This window comes from Electrona antarctica, assembly GCF_951216825.1.
Source record: "Electrona antarctica genome assembly, chromosome: 6".
NCBI lineage: Eukaryota > Metazoa > Chordata > Actinopteri > Myctophiformes > Myctophidae > Electrona > Electrona antarctica.
In genome coordinates this window covers 29,249,661-29,275,682 of record NC_136811.1, presented here as the reverse complement: position 1 = coordinate 29,275,682, position 26,022 = coordinate 29,249,661, and the positions used below count along the sequence as shown (strand labels likewise).

Genomic DNA, 26,022 nt, shown 5'->3' with positions numbered 1-26,022 from the left:
CTCGCACGCACGCACGCACGCTCGCATGCACACAGAAATGTTTGTGGAATAACATACAGTGCCACTAGTTACCTCTACAGTATGCACAGTTGCACACACACCATTTCCAAATGTGTGTACACACATACACACTCGCGCGGGCACGCGCAGATGTTTCCATCCAAAACATAGGGGAGGGACAGATCCTATCAATTCAGGTAAAAGTCTAAAAGAGATCTTTTAAACTCAACAGTTTCTCAGGACCTTTCTCTTTCATCCACACACCTCAGCACCTACGTCCAAAGCTCAGGTAAGCTCTGTGCAAGGTGGGATGGTTTTACCTTCATGCAATAGCATCTGAGTACTTTCATCAATACAATTGATCAGGATTGTGGCTTACTATCGGTTCATAGGCATTTCAATAATTTGCTAGAGAAAATAAGTTATGATGGAATTTGTTGTGATGGCACCTTATATATTAAAAGAGTGAAGATGTACTGTAGAAATCCCACTTGGCCCCTTGCTTTCAAATGTTTTTTGTGTTCTTTTAGGTTTTATGTTTTTGTATTTAGGGACAGTCCATGTGTGCAGGGCAGGCCACACATTGGTTTTCAGGCATATTGTTAAAGTCTCTGCAAAAGAATAGCACATTATTGTGTCTGAAGACCAGAGTAAAAGTGCCAGTTCTTTATTGTATTTTTTAAATAAAGGTAGGATAATAGGAGAGGGCAATGGCTGATTGGTTCACAGTTGTGAGATGTGAAGGACATACTGTACAATCTATGACCTTGAATCATGTCATAGGCACTCATAGCTACAGTACATCGGCCTGCTTTTTAGGCAGGTTCCAAATGTCTACTGAAATGTATTCATGTAGCACTTTCAGCTGAATACCAACCATGAGATAGTTATAACTTCAATACAAATTCAAAAATAGTTTGCAGTAGTTGTGTTGTTGACAGAAATGGCTACATGCATCATTTTGTATCTACAAACATCTAGTTAAGACCAATAATAACTAATGATGCCTTTGAGGCAAAGCTATACAATTGTTGTGTTTTATTCCATTTTCATGAGTTGTGGTATGTGCTTGGGTGAATGGATAATAGTTTCAGCACTGATGGGACAAAATAAGTGTGGATATTAAAGGAAATGGGAAGTTTCACATTACTGGATTTTTCTCCCTCAATTTTGTCAAGTGAAACATTGACTGATGTCAATTACACACGCACGCACGCACGCACGCACGCACGCACGCACGCACGCACGCACGCACGCACGCACGCACGCACACACACACACACACACACACACACACACACACACACACACACACACACACACACACACACACACACACACACACACACACACACACACACACACACACACACTCACATGTAGATGATGACCTTCATGTTCTTTTAGCAAAGAGTTAGGACAGAGTTGTTTTTATTATTATTATTATTATTATTATTAATTTTGTCTTATTGGACGTGTTTACAAAGCTCCATAAAGGAGAAATAATGTGCAAAGACTCTCCTAAGAATATTTAGACATACTTTATATACAGTACAGACACACAACAATTTGTATCCCTCTCTCTCTGTTTCAGTCATGTATTTTCAGCTGCATCTGAGAGACTTGCCAGGAAATAACCTATTCCTTTAAAGTAAATCTCCTCTTTATTACAAACAGCTGGATTACAATCAGAGACAGTGAAAAAGAAAAAAGACAATGTGCAGAGACAAACTGGTTGAAGCCAGAGTGATGCAGAGCAGGCCAGAATAGACAAGCATGTGATCTCCAAACCATGCTGGTTGTTGTACCCTGCAGGCCCTAGGCTGCTCCAAGGTCAGCTAGATGTTACATGGAGGTTGTTTGAGATGTGGGTGTGTGTTCATTTTATTTGCATGAAGGATATTTTCACTTACATTTGACAAAAGTTCATCGCAAAACATGTTGTCGACAATTAGTATACATTAGGTCAGCGACAGGAGGGTGCAAGACATTCTCACAAATAAATATTTATATATGTACACATGAGTACATATACTGTACATAACATAACATAACATAACAGAATTGATGTACATTACACTTTGAGAAAAATCTTGAGAAGCTATGTTTATCCCAAATTCTAGAGCTATACCTGCATTGTGAATTTTGAAGATACAGCATATTCCCAATTTTAACTGTAATTTATTTCCAGTGTATAGAATGATGTCATGGAATTGTTTATTTATTTGTTCTAAATGTTGACTAAGTCAGGCTGCATACACACTGTAGAATGTAGCCTATTACAGTCGTTAGTGATTAGCCACTTAAGTCCCATAAGTACTTTGTAACAGTTGAGTGACGAATAGCAAAAATAGCTGATCTACAAGCTCACAATGTTTTGTGATGCATTGTAAGTTTGTAGATGCCATGCTCAAAATAGGGTAACCGGTTTAAAAGTGGTTAATGAATGTGGGATGAAAGAATTGCAAATCACAATACCTTTTAGTGGACTAACAGAATGGCGATGTACGAGATTGGATAAACTTATGGAAAGGTTTGTCTGCAGGCTGTCTGGCTAGAGTAACGTCTCCATAACAAAACAATGACCCGCTGTTTATTCTCCAAACACCCTGAATGCACCCCTGCTGATGAAACACTGTCCTCCCTCACACCACAGGAACATTCCTCCTCTGTGGTAGGAGGAGGGAGTGAGAGATCAGATGAGAGGAGCGGAGGAAGGGAAGGTGGGGGGGGGTGGGGGGTGGGGGGGGGGGGATGGGGCAGTGAGAGGAGGACTTGGGGGAAGGATGAAGGATGTCCGGAGAGGAGAGAATGAGAGGGATTGAATGAAGGAGGGAAAGAGATGAGGAAAAAGGAGACAAATAGGATCAAACTAAACTCAATCTTTGTTTATAAAACACAAGTTCAACCAAAGTTCTATACAAGGTCGAATAAAGAACGAGACTGACAAAGGAAAAGAAAAACAGATCAAGACAAAAAGACAAATAAATAGGCATGACAATGTATTACGAACAAAAATAAAAGGGCTACAAACACCATTGGCGACAGTGGCTCAGGGGTAGAGTACGCTTGTAGAGCAGCCGCTCCCGGGCTCCCCAGAGTTAGTGTCGAAGTGTCCTTGAGCAGGACACTGAACCCCTAATTGCCCCCGATGTACAGGTTGGTTCCTTGCATGGTTTCCTCCGCCATCGGTGTGTGAATGGGTGAATGAAATCTATATAAAGCGCCTTGGATAAAGGCGCTATATAAATGCACCATTACCATTGTAGAGTTATAAAATGTACACAATCAGAGTCTGGATAAATTGATCATTAATGAGTAGAGAAGACGTGACATTAGAGGGTCGAGAGATGGGAAGCAGCCTCAGTTCATCAGAAAAAGACATGTGGTAAATGAATGCACAGAGATTTAATAACAACATCTGGACAGCGCTTTATCTGCTTGAGTGTTATGTTAAAATCAATCACCACTACCACACTCATAAACCTCTCTTCCTCTTCAGACAGGTTGTGCTGAAGATGGGACACTTCTCTGTATTGGCTGTGCTGGCAGGTAAATACATTGGTTATTATTACTGGCATCAGGAAAATGTTTTATATCTGCAATTTGGCATTTTCTTTAGTACAACGCACCAATATGACAATATATGAGTTATGCTGAAAACATTATCCTAAGGCCATGCAGAAATTCTTGTAGCATTGCAACATGTTTAAAATAAAAGTCTAAGATAAAATCTGTTTTGTTCCCGTTACATCAGTACCCTCCCTGGCAACATGCAAAGAAACAATCAGCCCCTTGCCTCCTTCAGTAAATTAACATGTTTCATCTATCTTTCAGTTCTGTTTGGCTTCTTCGCTGAAACTGAAGCAAGTAAGATAACTTCTCTTTAATCAAAGTCAAAGAAGCATTTGCTGTAAGACAGGTTTATTGAGACACCGGATACAGTGTACCTGATACTGACTACTGTGTTTCCATAGCAATAATCCCGACCATGTAATTGTTCAAAATAATTGACTTGTTCCTCTCAAGTTGTCATGGTAGTCACAGACATTCTATGTAGGTGCCGGACCCATAGAAGAGTAAGAAGACACAGCATTAAGCAATACTGAAAACAGAAGATGTTTGCACACTGTTGCACTTGCAGTCAGATGGCTATACAGGGCTTTTCCTGCTTTTAAGTATAGTTTTAAGGTAAAGATGGACAGGAAACAGGGGTTATACAGGGCTTTTTCTGCCTTTATTTATAGTTTTATAGTAGAGATGGACAGGAAACAGGGGGAGAGAGATGGGGAAAGACATGCAGCAACGATCTTCAGAAACTGGAGTCGGGACTCAAACCTGCAGTGCAAGGCTACTTTTATTGAGACTAGGTAGGAGCCAGTGGTCCAGGCCAGTGGTAGGGTGACCAGATCCAAACTGTTAATTTGAGGGACAGAAGTATCGCTTGTGTGGGACAAGTGTGATGGGGGGACCCCGTCCCCCATCAAACTTGTCCCACACAAGCGATACTGGAGTTGCTATTAAAGTTGCTTGAGTTGCTATTAAATGCCTTGATGTCATATTCGACCATAGGCCTATTGGCTATCATTTATAAACTCCTCTGGTGTCTCACATTTTGTTTTAAAATCATGCTTTATTTTAACAGGCTTAAAAACACATCTAGCAGGAAGAGACAATGAGAGAGCTTTACAACAGAAGGCCAACTATTAGGGCATTTGAACACTGATGTCATTGCCTGTCATCAGTCACAATGTGGGACAGGGTCTCAATTTGTGGGATGCCTGAAAAGTCTTGGAAATGAGGGACTGTCCCACGCAAAGAGGGACATCTGGTCACCCTAGCCAGTGGTCCAGGCACTGATGATTACAGTAAAAAGCTCACAGGCCATCATTGTATCTTTTGATTTAATTTATTGAATACTTTATTGACAGTTTGCAGAAGGTCAATACAAGGTCTGCCAAGAGGATTTACAACCCAAGAAAGCAATGTTTCCATTGAGGTCCTTCATATTCAATTCATCTGAACATTTAATGACATACAAATATACAGTACCATGCAAAAACATCATATAAGTAGTTAGAAATCACACTCATCATTTGATGTTAAACCTATTCAATACCAGAACAAGAAATAAAAAGAGTAGGTCTGAATAAAAAGACAATAAAAACAACATGGTTCTACACATGGTTTGCAAAGAGTATCTTTAGAATTAATCTGTTTCCCTTCCCTCTCTTGTTTCTCTTCCCCATTTTGTCACATGACTCCTTCTCCTCTCTACCCCATCATCTGTGTTCGCCCTTCAGGTCAATTTAATTACAGTAAGTACTCATCCATTATAGTTTATGATAAATCCTGTTCCATAAAAAGTATGTATGTGAGTGTGTGTGTGTGTGTGTGTGTGTGTGTGTGTGTGTGTGTGTGTGTGTGTGTGTGTGTGTGTGTGTGTGTGTGTGTGTGTGTGTGTGTGTGTGTCTACTGTATGTCTGGCTATGATGAAACATAGTTACATGACCATTCTTCAGGTGACAGACAGAAAAACCTCTATCAGCTATTCACTCATGTTACTTGAAGAAATGCATCAGATGCTCTGTCTGAGGTCTGCTTGAGAGCTAAATAGACAGACTGTGATTGTGTAATCCATAAAACACTTGTTTAATGTTTCTTAATCCTCAGACTATGAAAGACTGCGAATTGGAGGCCTGATCTGTGCCGGCTTATTGGTGGCTGGAGGAATCGTTGTTATACTTTGTAAGCATTAAAAAACCACACACAGCCAGACCTCTCATTTGTTTGAGGACCAGCCGCATGATTGAAATGTGTTACGTAATGTAATACGTCTCTGTTGTGTCATTCTTATATCTAATTTTGAAAACTAGGCTTTATGATCAGAGTGATAATGTAATGACTGGCACACTGCTTCTCTACAATAGCATATGCATTAGCTAAATGTCGGTGAGATACAGAACTGTGTTGTGTAACCTTGGTAACGCTTCCTGGTTTGTCTCCACAGATAACAAATGTGCCAATAGGAACAAGTAAGACTTACTTCCTGAACTTCCCAGCATAAAAGTGTGTGTGTGTGTGTGTGTGTGTGTGTGTGTGTGTGTGTGTGTGTGTGTGTGTGTGTGTGTGTGTGTGTGTGTGTGTGTGTGTGTGTGTGTGTGTGTGTGTGTGTGTGTGTGTGTGTGTGTGTGTGTGTCTTCTATCCTGATTTTCTCTAACTAACTTTCTTCTCTATCTCTCTTTCTCTTGGTTTCTCCTCCCACTGTAGGAAAGCAGAGGATGACACCAGTGAAATTTGAGAACGCAGAGGGGCCACAGATGTCTGACAAACCAGTTTCTACCAAAAGGAGTAGATGACATGCAGATGGGTGGGGTGATGGTGCAGTGGGTGGGGGCTTTGACAACACACCTATACAGGCCTGGGCAAGACAATGTAGATTTGGTTAATTTGAGTCCTTTTGGGGTGAGGTTGATTCATCTCACCAGATGCTTGAAACACATCATAAAATAATACACCTTTGCTGGCTATGTTTAATGTTCAAATGTATTTGTTTTGACCAAATTGTTCGCCATTTGTTCCGATCTGGAATGCATGGGGGATCATCAACCAAATAAACAAACAGTATTTCAAGGTATTTCAAGGTTGGAGTTTAGTTAGACAATAGTTTGTTAAGCCATTATTCATATTCATGGTATTTTAGTGATGTGGATGCATGTGTCGTGGTGTGTTTCCATTGATAATGTAGACTATTTGATGCTGTTTGTTTTCATGTTATAGGTGGGACTTGAGTGTACCTATGTTCCACAGGTTATATGTTCCCTACCCCGCAAAAAAGGTTATTTGTTCCCCGCGACAAAGAGAGTCAACCAGGTGCTCGATGGAGGTGCAATAAAAGTAAAAATAAATAAAGTGGACTGGTGCTACAAAGATCCATGGGACTGGAATACTAGAACAAAAGGCTGTGATCCGAGCACTCAAAAAGGTTAAAAATTAGGAGAGGGTGGATAAAAATCAAGGTAGCCTACTTTATTTCAGGGCATCATACCTGCCCTGATGAAGACTCCTGTGAGTCGAAACATGTTGGCTGTTTTTAACTTTTCTAAATAAAGTAGGCCTACCTTGATTTGTATCCACCCTCTCCTCATTTTTAACCTTTTTGAGTGGTATAAAGTGGGGAACATAGAACCCAGGGAACATAGAACCTGGGGATGATCCGGGACCCTTATAGGTTATAGCCTACAGACAATAGGGCAGACCAATTCAAATTGTGAGAATTGAGTCTAATGTTGGAACCAAATTATGTGTGCACATCAAGATCTGAATAAATGATACAATTCTAAACATTTTTTATTATCCTTTGGATGTTTTTTGGTCTTCTCAGATATAGAGAGCGAATTAATAACCACTCTACATCATATCCTAGTTATTTATATACATTCGTTCACGAAGATATATAAAAGAGGAGAGTCAGACTAACAAATGTGATTTATTTTCCCCTATCGAATCCGGATCCCCTTCAACGCCCAATGTCTTGCCCGTTATTGGTTGGATTACAAAACTGACCGTGGATCAGATTATGCAAACAACTTTTTAGTAGCCCCCACGCCGGTGAAACTCCTAATGAACTCAGCCCCTTTCTAAAAGCAAGCCAACCTGTTGAACGTCACACAGTGGAAGGGAAGGGTGTTGGCATACTGTTGTGAGAGACTAGCTCAGAATCTAATAGCGACTGAGGAGTTCATTTGTCTACTCGCATTAGTATATGTGCGGTTGCAACACGCCCGAGATTTCCTCATTTCATTCCCAACTCGCAGGATCTCCTGTCCCGATTCAACGCCTATCGGAGGTAGGCTAATTTAAAAAGAAAAAACAGTGAATACATGTTGTTGTATGAATGTCGCTCTTTTTTCCTCTCTTGATGCTGTTGTAAATGTTTTGATATACCGTTTTAGTTTGTCAAGGGCACGATGTCTCCCAAGTTTATTTGAAAAAGAAAAACAGTATTTCTTAGTGTGTCTTTCCTGGTTACAAATTCCATCCCACTGGTTTTCGTTTCGAATAGGAAATGTTTTTTCTTTGTTGTTTTCTTTCCCCCTTTTTTAGAAGCGGTTGTTATTTTGGGTTTCTTTTGGATTTGGTACAATATTGTCAGTCACCATTATTGAATGCAACATTGAGTGCGAACAAAAAACATACAGGATTCCGGATACAAACTATAGTCATTGATTGAATATATTGTAGCCTACACGCACGGGCACGGCACGAGTCCATCAGCGCTAAGCTCGCGTCACCATAGGCTTTCCACATGGAGGAAAGCAAAGCGGTGCCAAGACAATGGAAGTGCGTGCGCCAGCCAGCCAGCGTGCCAACGTGCGTAATAGAACCTGAGACTTGAGCCTGCATGGCACATCCATGCGCTTTGAATATACTTAATATCAATAAGATAAAAGTTTGTATCGCATTGAAATGGTTTCCATCACAGTTGGCTTACACTTAGCAACGTGTCATTGTTATGTTTGGGATTTGAAGAGCTCTCGTGCTCTGAATGTCTGCGTTCGGCCAACGGAAACCGTGATATTTGACCGCGTGATGTCTGGCTGGCGCTGGCAGTAGCCTACATGATGACACTGACATCATAATTTAGTTTTTACACTGATATCTTAGTTACCATGATGACTTTCGTGACATTAAAAAACGTATAGGAAATAGAAGTCCCCATGCATAATGGCATCATATTCACATTTTAAAGTAATACATTTGAAATCATGTAATTTTATCTGCTCCATCCCAGCCCCAGCTGCATGCCTCACCTGAAAAATGTCTGATTTGATTACTAATAAGGCTACACCGTCAAAAACAGAATAGCTTGAGGAGCCGAGTTTGTTCAGTGGGCAGAGTCATAGGTAATATTAGCTTACCTAGGTTAGCTATTATTAGTTATAAAAACTTTTTTTGGGTGTGATACTGAGTTAGCGGAAACGTTTGTCCTGATGTAGAGAAATAAACCTGTTGAAATTGGATTCTTGTGCGACCTCTACCTATTCTATGATGATTTAAGATGGTAATGCACCATAAGTCAGAGCACAGTGGACGGTGGTCACAAGAAAGTTTTGTAATGATACACATCAAATTAACTTAATGCTACATCAAACTAGTTGACTCAGGCTGAATCAATGCGACCAGCTGGGCAGTAACAAGTGATACCAGCCAGGCCCCCAGAGCGGCTAGGAAGCGAGTGTGGAATCGCCTACCCTACTGGCCAAAGCTGGAACTTCAGGCTGTTCATGGAGGTTATCCACCAGGGGCCATCCACCCTCTAGTTTATATATAGACTTACTCTATGGGTGATACAGGGACACTGTTTGTTTGAGGTCTTATGGCTATGTCCTTCAGTGTCCTACGTTTCCAGGATCCGATGTCTCCCCAGGTTACGTGTAGGTCTGTCATTGCCAAGCCATTTTTTTTGGGAGCGCTCGTTTTGGTTCGCTCAACAAGGCAGGTGCACTGACTTGGCTTGAGGCTTGTGAGGTGTGCAGCTTGCTTGAGCTGGGCTGTTCAGTGTTTGCACTCATTCACCTGGTGACTCGCTCAGGTATACGCCTCACGTATCAAGATCTCCCGCATCAATGGGCGGCACTGTCCACATTGGCCACAAAACGAGCACTCCTTTCGCGTGTCCTGGGGAACATAATATCCTGGGAATTTAGGTCCTTTGCCATTACAATGGCTTAGTGATTTATAGTACTTACGATACTACATTCTGCTCAGCATAAGAGCAAATGTTGTGGTCCCCTTCCGCCACTTGACAAAGGGTACATTTACATTATAGCACTTTTCTCTAAAGTGTTTTATGCATTGGCCTACATTCACCCATCCATGGTGGCAGCAACCATACAAGGTAGGGTTAGGTTTAGGGTTAGTAGTTCAGGGTCTTTCTCATGCAGCCAGGAGGAGCTGGGCCTGGGAACCTTCCAATTCCCAAGTGGCCACTCTATCTCCTGAGCTACTGCTGCCACATACAGCCTGTTGGCACATTACTATACAGTACACATTTTTATCCCACGATTTTGCAACCCATTTTTTCACCCAGTGTCAATTATTTCATGTAATCCTGGGCACTACACCTCTGCCAACCTGGAGGGGGGGGTCTCATGCCTCATTTTATGCATGAGGAGTCCAAGCTGCTTCTTTTCACCTGACGGGATAGTTTCCCAGGCTGGACGTAGCGTGGAAGGAACACGTTATTCCAACCTGTTCCTTTCCCCTCCATCAGGTTCCCCGGCTGGCCAGGGGGAGGTAGTTTAGAGACCAGGATTACTGCATGGTTTAGGGGACATGGGGAGAACATGCAAATGCCTCTGTGGCTGGCTGGCTGGCTGTGTCCCTGGCTGGGTCTGTCCGAGCACGAAAATAGCGTTTGTTTGGTTTTCACAACAAAGTGTCACTGTTGTGCAGCCTAACACACACATACACACACCCACACACACGTATTAACTGTACATATGATGATTTCGAGAGTGACAGTACAGTACAGTAGAGGGACCCCCTGGGGACCTCCACACGGTAACTCTGTCAGTTTCAACCGTTTCGGACGCGGGGCGGCTCGCCGGAATCGGCCCGGGCCCCTGGGCACGTTCCTGTAACTCTCATGGTAACTCTCTCATTCTCTACCGTTTCGGACACGGGGCGGCTCGCCGGAACCGGGCTGGCACCCTGGGCTCGATACTGTGGGTCTGGAACTTCCGGGGACCCCCGGAGACCCCCACACAGAGTTGCACCACTTACTTCACACAGGTGTGATTTTGTTTATACAGAAGTCAGGGGTACACACAGGTAACAGATGGCCAGCCCTTACATAAGCATGGGCCTAGTATAGCCAACTCTCTCAATCACAATAATTACTTGCAGCACAGTTTAGGATTATTTGTAAATAGATTGGTAATGGTGTGAAGACAGCTGTTGGCAGGGGAGATGCAACAGAATATGGGTTCTACGGGAATCACCTGCTTTAAGGACTTTGTGTCACCCCAGAGGGTGACACATGCTCTCTCTCTGGTCAGAATTGTGAGTACATTAAATAGCCATGGTCCATAGGGTTAGATGTTCTATTCGTTCTGGACATGTATTTTCTTCATTGAACGAGTGCATGATGTCTACACTTGAGTAAAAGTGAAGAATATGCTTTCGTTACCCACCCAAGAAAGGTGTGATTTTTAACGCCTATTCTCCACAGTGGGGAGACTCTCTGAACCCAGAAACATTTAACTAAAGTGTGTGTGTGTGTGTGTGTGTGTGTGTGTGTGTGTGTGTGTGTGTGTGTGTGTGTGTGTGTGTGTGTGTGTGTGTGTGTGTGTGTGTGTGTGTGTGTGTGTGTGTGTGTGTGTGTGTGTGTGTGTGTGTGTGTGTGTGTGTGTGTGTGTGTGTGTGTGTGTGTGTGTGTGTGTGTGTGTGTGTGTGTGTGTGTGTGTGTGTGTGTGTGTGTGTGTGTGTGTGTGTGTGGCTCAAGGTTAGTAGGTTGACTTATCAGGACAAGGTCAGATAAAGATGCTGTTAAAAACTTGCAATATAATAATGTAACAGACGGATGTTGCCGTTATTATTGATAAACATGTTGAGGCACAGTGCGGTTCTCAGCAAGTTGGTTGGTAATTGGACCTTTAGATTTTACCTAAAGATTTTACGAGAGTTAAATTAACTCTCGATATGTTTTGAGGGGCGCTAGCCCCTCCTATGCCCAGCTTTCCGTGTCTGTGTAAACACAAACATTGAAGCTACAAGTGATGACAGAAAAGTGAAGATGCAAATTGTGATTGGCCGGAATGACATTTGTGATGATTTGATTGGCTGAGCATGGAATGTGATTTATATGATGTATGATAAGAGCGCTCCTCACTTCACAGTTCACACGGGTGTGATTTTTGTTTTGTGTGTGTGCAAATGCATGCATTCTGTTTCAGTATTCTGAGTATTTTGTTCAGTGTCAAAGGCAGTAAGGCACCCCCTTATACATGACTGCTTTAGGGTCCCCCTTATATGAGCCCCATGACAGCCATGACACCTACACAGAGACAACAAACAGTGAGAGATATTTGCACATACTCCTCACAAAGATGTAAAGACTCACACTCGCATGATCACCACTTTTTAAAAAGACAAGGTTGAGAGAGCGAGGGGAGAGAGAGTGTACACAGTAAATCCATTGGGCTTATCCATTTGTAACCCAGAGAGAGCGAGAGAGGGAGAGAGAGTACACAATGTAATCAAATGGACCCAATAAGGTGTACACTCAGCATTACAAAATGAACGCTGAGGATTTAACTTTTGTAGAAAGACAGCCAGACATGCAGAGAAAGACGTCTTAAATTTATACGGTGAGAAAGGCTTAACTACTTTTTATCACCTCCTCACATGGCCATGATTTCTAAAAGGAGAAAAGAAAAGCGACAACATCCAAGAGGGTAGGTGGGGGGAGAAGTGAGAGTCAGGTGAGACTGACACAGATTCATCTCATATGACTGACTGTGACACAAATTTAGAACCTGCAACAACACATGACTGATTTTGTGTCACTCTGGTGGCTGTACTTGTGATGCATTCGCTCCTTTTTCGAAGCACGATATGCACAGTTAAAACTAAATGCAATAGCATTTGCATTAATTGTGTCCAAATGTGCATATCATATTCACATTCAAGAAAATGAATGCAGCAAGTGACAGAGATAATGGCTGTTAGACATTACAGTAAATTGGCTATTGGAAAACCCATTCATAACACCTCTGCCACTCGTTGCCTGGAGGTCGGCAGGGAGCCCAGGAGGTCCTGGGCTTTGACCATGCCCCCTCCTTTGAAATTCTCTCCCGAACCAAAGTCCAAGTTTTCCCAGCCCGGATAGATGGAGAACTGGGCGCAGTGCAAACTCTGCTGTATATCTTTCAGATTTTAGTCAGCATTTAATTAGTATATTGTTTTATATATGATATTACCAATATAGCATATGCCTGCAATATCCATCTATAAATGCACCACGTGTCTGTCTGTAGTCTTGTCTGTATGTGTGTACGGCTGTAATGCACGTAACTCGAGAACCGTTCGCCCCACCGACTTCAAATTCGACACACACGTTCCACATCCCCACAGGGAGTGCAGTGCCCAGTGTCGAGTCGGTCGGACCCACATCTGTCCTGAACCGCCACATGCAGGAACAAGGGCCAAGGTGGTGACCCCAGATGGCAACAGCGAGGAGTTTGATATCCGGGCTGGGGTAATGCAGGGGGATACCCTAGCCCCCTTCCTCTTCATCATAGTCCTGGACTATGCACTCAGGAAAGCCATCAGTGGACGAGAGCAGGATCTTGGCTTCACCCTAACACCAAGGAGGTCGATCCCATCCCAAAGTAGTCCTGACAGACCTGGACTATGCGGATGACATCAGCCTGCTCTCCGACAACGTGGAACAAGCTCAGGAACTCCTGAACAGAGTAGAGCTGGAGTGTGCCAATGTTGGCCTTAGGCTAAATGCCAAGAAAACTGAGGTTATCACCTATAACATCTCACCGGAACATCCACCTCTCACAACAACAGGAGGCACTGTGCTGAAGGAAGTCAAGGACTTCAAGTACCTGGGTCAACTCAACCGAGCAAGATCTGAAAGTGAGGAAGGCACTTGCATGGAGGGCCCTGAATGGCATGACCAGTGTATGGAACTCCAATCTCCCCCGACAAATCAAACTCAGCTTCTTCTACTCAACAGTGGAGTCTGTTCTCCTATACGGCAGTGAATGCTGGACCCTGAAGCCAACCCTGCAGAAGTCCCTTGGCGGGTGCTACACCAGAATGCTGCGTGCAGTACTTAACATCAGCAAGACTGTACATGTTACTAACAAGACTCTGTATGAGGGATTACCAAGGGTGAGCCAGAAAATAGCAGCCAGGAGAATGAGACTAGCAGGACACTGCCAAAGGCATCAAGAACTGCCAGCCAGCAAACTGGTGCTCTGGGAACCAACACACGGGCATTGATCACGAGGACGTCCCACGCTAACATATGTGGATGTACTCAAGAGTGATGCAGGAGCGCAAAGTACCAACGAACTGGCCAGATGTATGGAGAATGACTGGAAACGACGATGGAGGGCTCGTCTGAGGACGACCTAGAGCGACAAAGGCCTCTGCCTGGGCTTTGGACAGGGCCCCTGCCCAGGAGCTGGCCTGTTCTGTCATCACAACACTCCATATTTGGGCATGCCTGACACAGAACTCCATATATAGGAATTAAGGGACACCGATAGACAGATACATTACAGAAATCTCCATATATTGGCATAAAAGGGACACAGACAGATGGGTGGAACGAGTACTCTGACACGGGTACAATGGGACACAGAACTCCATATATATAGGAATAAAGGGACACAGAGAGACAGATACAGAAATCTCCATATAGACACGGGTATTGTATAACCGGGTGGGGAATGCATCTCCAACTTCCATCGTTACAAGAACTCCTTATATGGGCATAAAAAGGACACGTACATAATAACTGGGGTGGGCATGCATTTCCAACTTGTATCGTTCCAAGTAGGCCAGTGCCCAACGGGCACCACTAGTAATTATAAAATCTAAGTTTATGCAACTTTGTATATAAAGACAAAGACCACTTTCTTAAAAACGTGTATACCTACCGTTACACAATATACAGTATACTGAATCTTTTATACAGCCAGGAGGCACCACGCGCTGTTGGGACAGGAAATGGTGACACACCCCCTTGCAAACATTATTATTAACTGCTTTCGTGTTATTTTTTTTTAGAAACATTTGAAAGAGAACAAACGGTCTCACTACTTCTAGTCATTTGTGTTGTATTTGACCAATCATGAAACCGCTTTGTGATTGATCTTTGCTTTTGGCTGGATAGAATGAAGACTGCTGTTAGCTGCTCACTGTAACCTTGTGGCTAGCATGTGTGACTCATAACTCTAGAATGCTCCACTCCTCTCTTGCATTCAGAGTTCATCCCTCCATTTTACTTCTTTCCATACACACCCTCTTCTGCACTTACTATGTACACTGTACTATTCACTCACTCCTCCCTCCTGCTCTCCTTTTCCCCATCCCTCACTTCTTCTCTCTCTCTCTCTCTCTCAGAACACAGGGAATATTTACACTGTAATTTAAAAGGGATCAATCTCTTATATTTTTATGTATGCTATTTTACTCTCATCAGGAATATTTGGAGGATCTGCAGACGGCACAAAGTCTCCTGCAGTTTTCCTGTGTGTGAGCATGCGTAGTCTGTGTATGGCTCATAAAGGATAGGATATATGATGGCTGGTTGCTGGACACAGGAATGTAGTGTTGCTAATTTAGGAACAAAACATACCACTGAGAATAGGCAGCTGCCTTTGTAATGTAATGGAGGAACACGTGTATGTTTCAGATACAGTCACAAAACCTGAATGTGGATTGTGGAGTGGGACCACACATGTACTGTGTATACTGCACACCAACAACACTCAACTCAACGGTTACATTCTTAGTCTTAATTTTGCTCTGCGCTCTCAGAGTATGTAGGTTAAACACACACCATGTGTCCTCAGTGTATGTGGAGGGTAAATATTAAATGACACCAAGTGTAAAGTATTACAGAAGCCAACAAGATGAAATCAACCTTTATTGATTCAGGTGTCACAACAGCAACAGTTGTACCCAGACCACACTTTAAGAACTTTTGGCCACCTGCATCACATGCATGTAGCTACTGTACTAGGAATGTTGTTTGTTACTGTCATAGCATATCTGTATTCTAATCCCATGGCCACTTGCCCTGTTGTTCATGCAATTTACCATTTTACTGAGCTTGTATTGACCTTGTATAAGTCACTCTGTCTGGATAAGAGTCTGACTGATGATACTATGTGTATACTTACACATACGTAAGTTAGGCCCAAACCACAAACAATCCACTAGTCGCATTAACTCCTTGCAACTGCCACTGGGGATAATGGTTGCATGCAACTACATTGGTGTGGTTTGGGCCTTAGCCTTGCATGGCCAGATTGTTGCCTCCTACGATTTTCAAATGCTTCCGGTCATACCGGAGCATGGAAGCTCATGAACAAGCGATAAAGCGGATATGAAGTCTCCTTCCCACTTCCATTTCGTCTTTACAGTCGCACAAATGTATCCTAATATAAATCAATCAAATAAAATGTTAATATTTAAAAATATATTTTGAACGAAAAATGCCATCGTTCTGATTTCTGGAAGTGTAGTTCTAGACTCTATAGCATTCGTTTGGAGATTGTCGAATAGTTGACAACTCAGGAAATGAACAAAGATTGAAGATGCAGGCAAAGAGCTGAAAGTGGCAGAAAAGAGGATGGGAAAGGTGATGAGAGGATAGGAGGAGGTGATGGGAGAACAAATGAGAGCTTTGCAAAAGAGGAATAGAGGAAGAGAGAAACGGCTGATTTGAGACAAATGGCTCATTCTAACTAAGATTCTCATGGAGGGATCATAAAGAGAGACAGAAAGTTATACTGGCAAACAAAGACACAGAGGCAACAAGAGATGGAAAGAGAAGGAGACAGGCAGAGACAGGCAGAGGGGCATGACGGGGACGGAACAGTGCCCTCTTTATCCATAGACTAAAGTGGGACCTGAGAAGTGGCGCTGCTGGGAACGTGTGGTGATGCCTCAATAGAGTTTCCTATTGGAAGAACAGACTACACAAGTGGCAAAAATACCTATCTGTGAACCTGTGTGGAACATACGCATAACCAATAGGACACTTTTATAGTAACATTTACTTTACTATGTGATCTTCAATTTGGAATGAGAAGACCACTTGTTATTTCCTTGCCTTCTTTATTCTTTCTATTTTCTCTTTTGTTGTGCTCACCCCTACCTTCTTTTTGCTCTTTTGGTGTGTCGTTAGTTCACTTTGTTCTGTCTGCCTGTTGTGTCCTTTCTCTCCCATTTCTGATCTTTGCCCGTATGATGTTTTTTCTCTCCCTAAGTTGGGTGATTTAAACTAGCCTTCAGCTGGCCTGTTTCCCATCTTCCACATTCCTCCGGGCTCCTCCTGGGTTACTGTGGAGATGCACCAGGAGGGATTCTCTTGATCACCTATGTTCTCTCTTGCTCTCTCTCTCCCCCTCCCTCCCTCTCCCTGTTTATCTATTTGCCAAACACTAAAGGCCATTGCCACCAACAGTGAAAACTGAAGACACCTTGTTTTATACTCTCCATAGAACTTATTTAGATCTTTGACTTATTTAGATGTGCTTTCAAAGTAGTAAAATGTTTGGTCAAACTAGGGGACGTGTGTTAAGTATTTTACTTATTAGGGTGTGGAAAGCATTCAATGGTATTTCAACACATTCACTCATATTTGTCAATATTGTACAACCATGAGACTTCCTCTGATAATTGTAATTATCTCAATAAAATGCTTAGTTTTAATTGAGTGTAAGAAATCATTTCATTTCTTACACTCAATTAAAACTAAGCATTTTATTTATTCTCTCAGGGGAAACATAGGGTGCGTTCGGAAATGCGCCCTGAACGCACTGGTGTGCTCTCTTGTCGTTGTCGTTTGAAAATCCAGTGCGCTGCGCACCGGGTGTGCCGAGTGCCCGCACTGAGCGACCCTACCCTGAAGCTGGGGTTGTCCAGTGTGAATCGGTGTGATTGCGTCACAGCTGTGGTCCGAACGCACCCTTAATATACCAGACAGTGTTTTCTTTACATGCAGATTATTTCCCAACTGACTAGCTAAACGTTGCATGGAATATGGTTGTATAGTATAGTGGGGAATGTAGGACTGTCTACCTCTCCTAAGCTGCTTTGACTAGATATTTACATGTATAGATATTTACATAATGAAGGTAGGTAGGTTTATGTTGCTTGTCAGATGCCTAAAGAAAGAGTTACTCTGGCCTTTCTGTTACAACGTAGTAATAAGCAACAGACCTTGTATACGTCCTCCCATCTTTCTTTATCACTGCATCCCATATTTATTCAATGAAGTATGAAACGCATATCCAATGATGTAGAAATGCCAGAAATGTGTAAAAGGTTTATTTTATTTATTTATTTTGCTCTGCTCAACTTGCTGCTAGTTCTAGTAGGCAGTTATACCACAAACCTGACATTTACACACATTAAATGATTTAATGTGTGTCAGAAAAGGTTCATGTCTGTGCACCAGAACATTCCATTGTCAGTGTGAAATGCGTGTTTGCCCTTCTATTTGTATTTCACGTAAGTGCTATAAGTGGAAAATCTCTGGTCTGTTATTAAAGACATGCTTTCCTCACTACGCCCATGTTACTGCATATGCTGAAGGATACAGCATAGCGTTTGGCATAGCATGTAGCCTGAGCATTGAGCAACTATCCTAGTGCTGTTAGGAACTTAAACTGGTCATATTGGAGGATATCACAGAGAATGGTACCTAAGTCAGCTTCAAGAGGAAACTCTGAGAAAAGAGAACTTTTCTTTAGTAGTAATATAAAAGCAAAGTTTATGTCATAAGCCACTCACAAGTTTCAGAGAGACGGTGCGCAATTCCCCATTGGCTACAGTTATAACATTACAGACAAAAATAGCCTTGGAATGCTGAAAGCACACTAATGACATTTTCAATGATTTTTACCGCCGGTTGTCCACAAATGGTTTATTGTACTAAGGGCAGTGGAAGACAACAAAAACTCTACAGGCTTGCAGAGCCAAAAAGTGTGACTGTCAAATGGGTTTTTATCAGCAATATTAACCTTTCAACAGATAAACGTTGGTCTTCTATTTAGCCCCTACTAGACCAGTAACCCTCCCATCAATGCAACATCAGACCTCAGAGAGAGACAACTGTGTGGCCATTTCTTTGCCCCTCTCTATTCAAAAAGATTTATATTTCCCTTTCTCTTTTACATCTCTATACAATGCATGCAGTGCATGTTCAACATAGGATGACAACAGAGGATGTTGCATCATGCCTCTGTTGACTCATGGCTGGTACAAGCCAGCTTAGCACACACACACACACACACACACACACACACACACACACACACACACACACAAACGCACACCGCTCCTATCAATCTGTTCCACTGGGACTGGACTGAAGATAATGTTGTTTTATCCTGTGTTAATATAACCAGTCTTGTTTATATGGCCTGTCCATCCACCACAGTCAATACCTTAATCTGAAGTGAGCACGCATTAGTGGACACCAAAGCCATGGCTGTTTAGATATGGGGCATAAAAATATGACATCCACTCATTGTGTTACCGGTGTGTATCTATAAAGTAAGTAGGGTCTTTTATAGTTTGGGTAAAATTACAGGGAGAGATTAATGGTCTAGTAACTGGAGAGAAACGGCCATACCTGATTTACTGTTACAGGTTCCTGCACATGCAAAATCACTTTTGGGTCATGTAGAAAACAATAAGAAAAAGTGCGTCCACTGAAGAAATAATAACTGGCCTAATCCTTATATATTTTGCACTTTTCTAATAACACAACACACACATTAAGAGCAGAAAAAAATCTGTAAATTAGAAAGGTGATTCAGATATGCATAGTGTTCAAGGAGTGCTGCATAAAACGAAGCTAGAGTAAAAAATGCACAAACAAAATGTAAAATAGGGTTTATTTCAAGTTGTGAGAAGGGAAACAAGAGTGCAAGCAATAAAATGAAAGTGGTGATGGACGGTTAAGCAGCCTGTTGATAAAACGTTGTGCTTTCTTTATTGCAGATCATATCACTTCTTTTATATAATATATATGTAAGAGGATCTTTGTCATTTGTTTTGTGTATTTATGTTATACGCCATGTCTCTGTTTTTTCCCCAGGTAAAGCAGCCTGACGTTTGAAGATGTGGAAGATCTGTGCATTGGTGGTGATGACAGGTGAGCCCTACAAACAAACGACTAGGTGTTTATAGAGGGGTCATAGGTTTTAGCCCCAAAGTGGGGCTAAAACCTATGAAAACCTACCAGTTTTTATTGTGTTCAAAAGTAAATAATAACCTATCTGACTTTAATCGTCAAATCCAAAGTACTTTGAAAGCACAGGAAGCTACTCCAGTACAAACATTATCAGCGAATGTGTGTTTTAAATCTTCTGAAGCATCTCTCTCCCTTTCTGATGTTTTGCAGTTGTGTCGCTGGTGTCTGCGGAGGAGCAGAGCGGTAAAGGTAAGGCTGCAGCTTTTCACTTGCCTCATTCAAATAATAACTATTGTTTGCTTTTAATAATGGGTCCTAGAGTGTACATGCAGACGAAACAATTGATCATGGGAAAAATGCTGATGTTTGTACTTTGTACAATGTTGTAATGATTAAAATCTACACATTTTCACTCTCAAATAATACTACTGTAGTGAAGGGTTTGGGCAGCATCTGAATATCTGTGAGACATTTGACGTGACAGGAACTTTAGACACTTTAGAACTGCCCACAACTCCACAAGTGCCTTTCTCACTCAACTTGAAATAACATGGTCAATGACGACTTAACATCAAAATACTCAGGGGATGGTTAATGTTGGGTATAAGAGATGGATGGCTATGGTTAGGTTTAAGGGTGGGGGTGGGGGAGGTTAAGGTTAGTCATAGGGCATTCATGGATGGTTATAGTTAGGGTTAGCAGTGGGAGAAGGGTTAGTCAAGGTGTCCTCATCAAAATGTTCCGTTGTGGGGCGTACCGTCATTCCAAATGTCTGGTGGTCAAATCCATCAACACATCACCTATTTTCCACCTAAGGTGTGAGAATTAAAATTTGTTGAGTCGTTCTGGTAGCTGACTGGGGAAAAAAAAGAAAAGCCTAATGAAAACAAATGCTCCTTTGTTAAAGGTAGTCTTGTAAATGGATCCGTTTTGACTTGGCTTGCAGTGATCAGCTGGTGGGATACTGTCAATCATTACTTATTGACTTTGGAAGTCAAACTAGGCCATAGCAACCCATTCATCTCAGTTTGAACTGCTTCTTTCAGTCTGCATGTTTGTGTGACCTGACCTAATTGATGAATTTCTCATTACCCTGTTCTTGTCTTTGCATCACTACAGCAGAGGAAGTGGATCCATTTACCTTTGGTAATTTATTTTGTTTTCTATTCAATAATGAGTCATTGAACCATTGCACATAAAAAACAAGTGTAAAAATAATATGTGAAGTTTAGGTCAAGGTCAATGATTGTTATGTTCAATTGAAAATCTTGTGGTGAGGAACACTACTTTTATTTATGCAACTTTGCACTGTAATGTTTTACACTATACCAGAAAGTTCAAATATCTCTTATTTCATCCGTTTGTCCTCCCCACTGTATTGGATTCATAATTGTCATATCAGGTAGTCTAATGGAAAAGAGCACACCTTGAGTAAGGTAGACCTCTGTGTCAGCCTCTCTCTCCCATCTCTCATTTGGATGTTTTCTAATAAGGCATAAATGTAGCAAATAAACTATGTAATAATGGCTGATTTATACTTGGTAATGTGTTTTACATTGCGAGCTTGTACAGCTGCTATAATACATGCTACACTGAACTATGCAATACTACACTTCATTTGGTAACCGTGACCTCTTTTTTTTGGTTGCAGACTACCACAGGCTTCGTGTTGGAGGGCTGATTCTAGCTGCAGTCCTTTGTCTCATTGGCATCACCATCCTGTTCAGTAAGGACCGAAACTCTTGTTCTCCATATTTAAACTTTTTGTTTTTTCATAATGTATGACAGTGTCACGCAAAAGTAGTGAAAGTAGCCGATGTACAAACCCAACATCACATTGCGACGTGTTGAACAATCGTGATCATTTGAAATGTTTTAATTAAAAAGCGAGGCAGACAGACATACACAGATGTAGAGATCACCATATATATATATATATATATATATATATATATATATATATGTATTGTCCAATTATGGATGGACGAGATATGGCTACATTGAGGAAATATATGTGATCAGACATGTGCTCTCATCGGAGAGAAAGAAGGAACTGCCATAGTATCACATTCCATGGGGCAATAAACAGGCTGCATGCAGGGGCTGCTTGCAGCTACCTTCCTGCTAGAGAGGGGTGTTTTACGACACCTACAGAGGAAGGGGGGCTGACTCACAAGGCACACACATATGATGGCAGGGGGGGAAATGTGTGACCAAGTACCACTTTAATCCTGTCATATGTGTATCAATATGTGTTCTAGAGTCAATACTTAGATATTGGGTTACCAAACACCTTTATAATAATATCTAAGAGTCTACCGGTTAAGCTGGTCAGAGAGAGTTCCAGGCTTGCATCACAAGGAGTGTGATGCAAGTTAGCTGACAGGCAAGGGCTTAGAACCGCCTATCTCAGGCGGAGAAGGGGCACTGGGCTTTTGGTTGGCCGGGGAGGAGGGACCTGCTGTATGTGGGGGAAAGCAAGCAGGGCCGGAGTTAGATTTGAAAGGAGACCATCAGGGAAGCAGGAAAGCGGGAGGCCAGTGATTTAAAACCATAGCATAACCATAGCAGGTATAACCAGGTGAACATGGGTTGTAGACTACCAAAGGTGATATAGGTTGGTAGTGTTGAGCTAAATAGTAACAAGATCAACAGGGGCTGAACTCCTCAAAGACAGCTAGGAGAGGAACAGACTATTAGGCAAAGTTCCAGAGTACTGTATCCACCTGTGTCATGGGGAGGGAGAATCAAACCAGTGTGTATGTTGTATGTGTTTGTATTGTATAATGAGCTAATAAACCTTATAAAAAGCATGTTGAGTTTGTAAGAGAAGCGATTATTGGAACATTTAGTTTAGCCTATGCGTGTTAATTCTTTAGTAAATCCCGTCTGCTGCTAAAGTCTGTCGGATACTCGGCTAATCTCCCGAAATCCGAACAATATATATATATATATGGTCATAAAAGGGACACAGGCAGACCGACGGGTACAACAGGTCCTCTGACAAACGGTATTTCATAGTTGGAAGTGGGTGGGCATGCATTCCCAACTTTCAATGTTCCCGTCATGCATAGTCCCTGAGGGCTTCGTTCTAGTCGATCAAATTGGCGACCAATCTTACAAGTTACAAATCAGCATCTAGGTGCACTAGAAAGACACATTTTTCTTTGTGAAATACTTTCATAATATGCTTAGGTTAACATTGTTTTGACATCCAATCTTAATTGTTAATTATGAAACTGTAGTATAATTGCAAAAATAGACACAAGATCATGCTATACCTTCTTACTGGCAGTGGCACTGATGTACGGCTCTCAGCCTTGTGCCTACGACTGCTGCACACCAGTGATGTACGGCTCTCAGCCTTGTGCCTACGACTGCTGCACACCAGTGATGTACGGCTCTCAGCCTTGTGCCCTAGACTGCTGCACACCAGTGATGTACGGCTCTCAGCCTTGTGCCTTCGACTGCTGCACACCAGTGATGTACGGCTCTCAGCCTTGTGCCTTCGACTGCTGCACACCAGTGCCAAAGTCTCACAGTGCAGCACTCCCTCTTGAGTTGTGCTTCATTTTGCAGAACTTTAGTATGTTAACATAAGCTTGCATCCACTCTCCCCCTTTTCCAGGTGGTCACTGCAGGTGCAAATTCAACCAGAACAAGAGGTGAGAACTTCATACTGTCAACTCGGTAGTATAGACTCTATACTATAGAGAAATACATTTACTACTTATTTGTATTATCCCATTTAGACCTGTGGCCGATGCTAAAAATGCCTTCTAAAACCTAACCTAAGGTTTTTGAAAACCTTTACATTTGTATTCAAGAATTAAAACAAATTATGTTGCTACATGGATAGCAACAACTGATTAGATGTAATCTGCAATAAGCTATTAAGGTTTAATCAGGTAGTTCTGAGAGATAACTATTAGACGAATGTTACTCTCACTCACTTCCCCACTCTTTCTTCTTTTCCTCTCTGTACAGGAGGAGGACAGAAAGCAATGCTCAGCAGATGCTCGGTGACAAAGGTACCTTTACTTTCAATGCCAGGAAATTAATTTAAGATTGGTTCACAATAACCGCAGGCCACTGGCAGATGTAGTCTCTCCAGATGTATTCATTTATTGTAACATGGAGGCGTTATACAGTACTACTTTTAGTCATGTGTGTATATATAGTCGAATGTATGACACTGTTTCACTCAACCTATACAGTAGAACGTGTATAATGCATGATGTAATTCATAATGTACTGTCCCTATGAGAATTATGTTTGTCTGTTCCATATGGTATCAAAACAGAGAAAGGAAAAATGAATTCATGAATTTAAAGTTGCTTATATCATTTGGAGTGTATTTTATGGTGTAAGTGGAGGACCACCGAAAGTATGATATAAAATGTAACACAAAAGTTAAGCAAGTAGTAACCTTTCAAACTCTTGTTTGTCTACAGCCTGTGCCAGCGAGTGCTAAGAACCCAACTAGAACCTAGCATCACACGACTTCCTGGATCCACCACATCAAATACATGAAATTGAGAGATAGGGTTTGTGTTTTGCAGTAAAATGCTTTTGTTCTGTGTGAGACAGGAGGTAGTCTAGGTAGGGTGTACACACAATGAGGTGTGGTGCTTTATACCTTGTTACCTAAACCACCATCTGCCATATCCCTATAGACACCTTCTCCCTGTACTCACTCATACATGTACAGTATACACAAACACACTTGTACACAGATCTAAATATTTGTAATCCAATGTCCATTATGTTCAAATCAGGACAGGGTTCAAATAATTAGCAAATAAGCCAATTCAAGTTTTGTATAAAGTTAAAATCAATTTAATATCTTTGTTTGAGCATGTTTGCATAATGTTTGTTTTGATAAAGTTGCCATATCCTATTAAAAGCTATTGAGAACTGAGAATTAATAACGAGGGGAACTGCAGATTTTATTGTTTTTAAGGTTGAATTCAAAGTGAGCCTGCCTATTACCTATTACTACAAACCTATTACCAAAAAAGAGGTACTTTGTGATGTGGCCACATCTTTGTTCCAGTGCCTCACGTACACTGCTGTCTGTATCTTTGAGAAACAATTTAAATAAAACACTGATGTAGATATTAGCTGCTTACTGTGTAACCCATTGTTAATTGATCAATGTCAAAATAAACAGGACTAAAGAGCCAAATATTACTAGCATAGCAATATGATAATTTACGATAATCTGTTAATGTTAACATACAGTATATTGTAACCTAAAATCATTTTACACAGTAAGGTAATTGACTGCACTGGTTAGAACTAAAGAGTCTGTTTTTGTTACTATAAAAGAACCAACTACTGGAAACATTTTGGCGTGTGGTCTGCTTCTTGAGTATTATAGTAGTAGTATATTCATGTCACTGTCAGACAGAAGGAGAATGCTTGTATTGTGCTTAACCAATTAACCCCTATTTTATACATTGTCATACAATGGTGTGCAAAAATAGCTGAACACTGAGTTTGCAGATGTTTTAAATTGTGACTGAAATGTAGGCCTATACTATGGATAATCTATAGTGAAACAAATTCATTGAGCACAGTGCAAGCGTGACAAAGGCCAACATTTCAGAAAAGCCCTGACGACATCTAGTGGATAATTCATATTATTGCAGTGAGATACAGATTTTGTAAGAAATAATAAACCTACTAACAAGACATGTGGGCACCATGGACATCTGGACACCATCATTTATCGATGACTGGGCACTTGGACAACTGGGCACTACGGATATGTGGGCACTTGGACAACTGGGCACCTTGGGTGAGTGGGCACTTGGACAACTGGGCACTAGGGACATGTGGGCACTTGGACAACTGGGCACCAAAACCATCTGGGCACTAGGGAGTAGGGACAACTGGGCACTTGTACAACTGGGCACCTTGGATGAGTGGGCACTAGTCCCTCCCCCCCCCACACCCAGTTGTTCAAGTGCCTGCTTGTCCGAGGTGCTCACATATCCCTAGTGCACAGTTGTCCAAGTGCCCACTCATCCAAGGTTCCCAGTTGTCCAAGTGCCCA

General features: G+C 41.8%; 1 protein-coding gene and 1 long non-coding RNA gene across 3 annotated transcripts; both read left to right on the top strand.

The window, feature by feature from the left end:
- The first annotated feature begins 203 nt into the window (after nucleotides 1-203).
- LOC306925369 lies at nucleotides 204-6,927 on the top strand. Its single transcript, XR_013790242.1, has 6 exons — nucleotides 204-289; nucleotides 3,503-3,552; nucleotides 3,838-3,895; nucleotides 5,684-5,748; nucleotides 6,011-6,035; nucleotides 6,272-6,927. It is a non-coding gene; the product is annotated as an uncharacterized lncRNA (long non-coding RNA).
- A 631-nt stretch (nucleotides 6,928-7,558) lies between these two features.
- Nucleotides 7,559-25,310, top strand: fxyd3 (FXYD domain containing ion transport regulator 3). Of its 2 annotated transcripts, none has more exons than XM_079502978.1 (8): nucleotides 7,559-7,850; nucleotides 19,866-19,922; nucleotides 20,172-20,210; nucleotides 21,084-21,107; nucleotides 21,613-21,687; nucleotides 23,590-23,626; nucleotides 23,949-23,992; nucleotides 24,416-25,310. In XM_079502978.1, exons 2-8 carry the CDS (start codon nucleotides 19,889-19,891, stop codon nucleotides 24,433-24,435), a joined length of 273 nt encoding a protein of 90 aa, XP_079359104.1. In that variant the 5' UTR covers nucleotides 7,559-7,850; nucleotides 19,866-19,888; the 3' UTR covers nucleotides 24,436-25,310. The 2 variants fall into 2 exon arrangements, with proteins under 2 accessions (XP_079359104.1, XP_079359103.1); XM_079502977.1 differs by having other exon boundaries at nucleotides 7,571-7,850; nucleotides 21,081-21,107.
- The last annotated feature ends 712 nt before the right edge of the window (nucleotides 25,311-26,022 follow it).

Excerpts from the sequence above, each read along its gene's own strand:
- fxyd3 (XM_079502977.1), top strand. The coding sequence starts at position 19,889 with ATGTGGAAGATCTGTGCATTGGTGGTGATGACAG. Across the intron at positions 19,923-20,171 it reads TGCATTGGTGGTGATGACAG|TTGTGTCGCTGGTGTCTGCG; the intron begins GTGAGCCCTACA and ends GATGTTTTGCAG. Across the intron at positions 20,211-21,080 it reads GGAGGAGCAGAGCGGTAAAG|CAGAGGAAGTGGATCCATTT; the intron begins GTAAGGCTGCAG and ends GCATCACTACAG.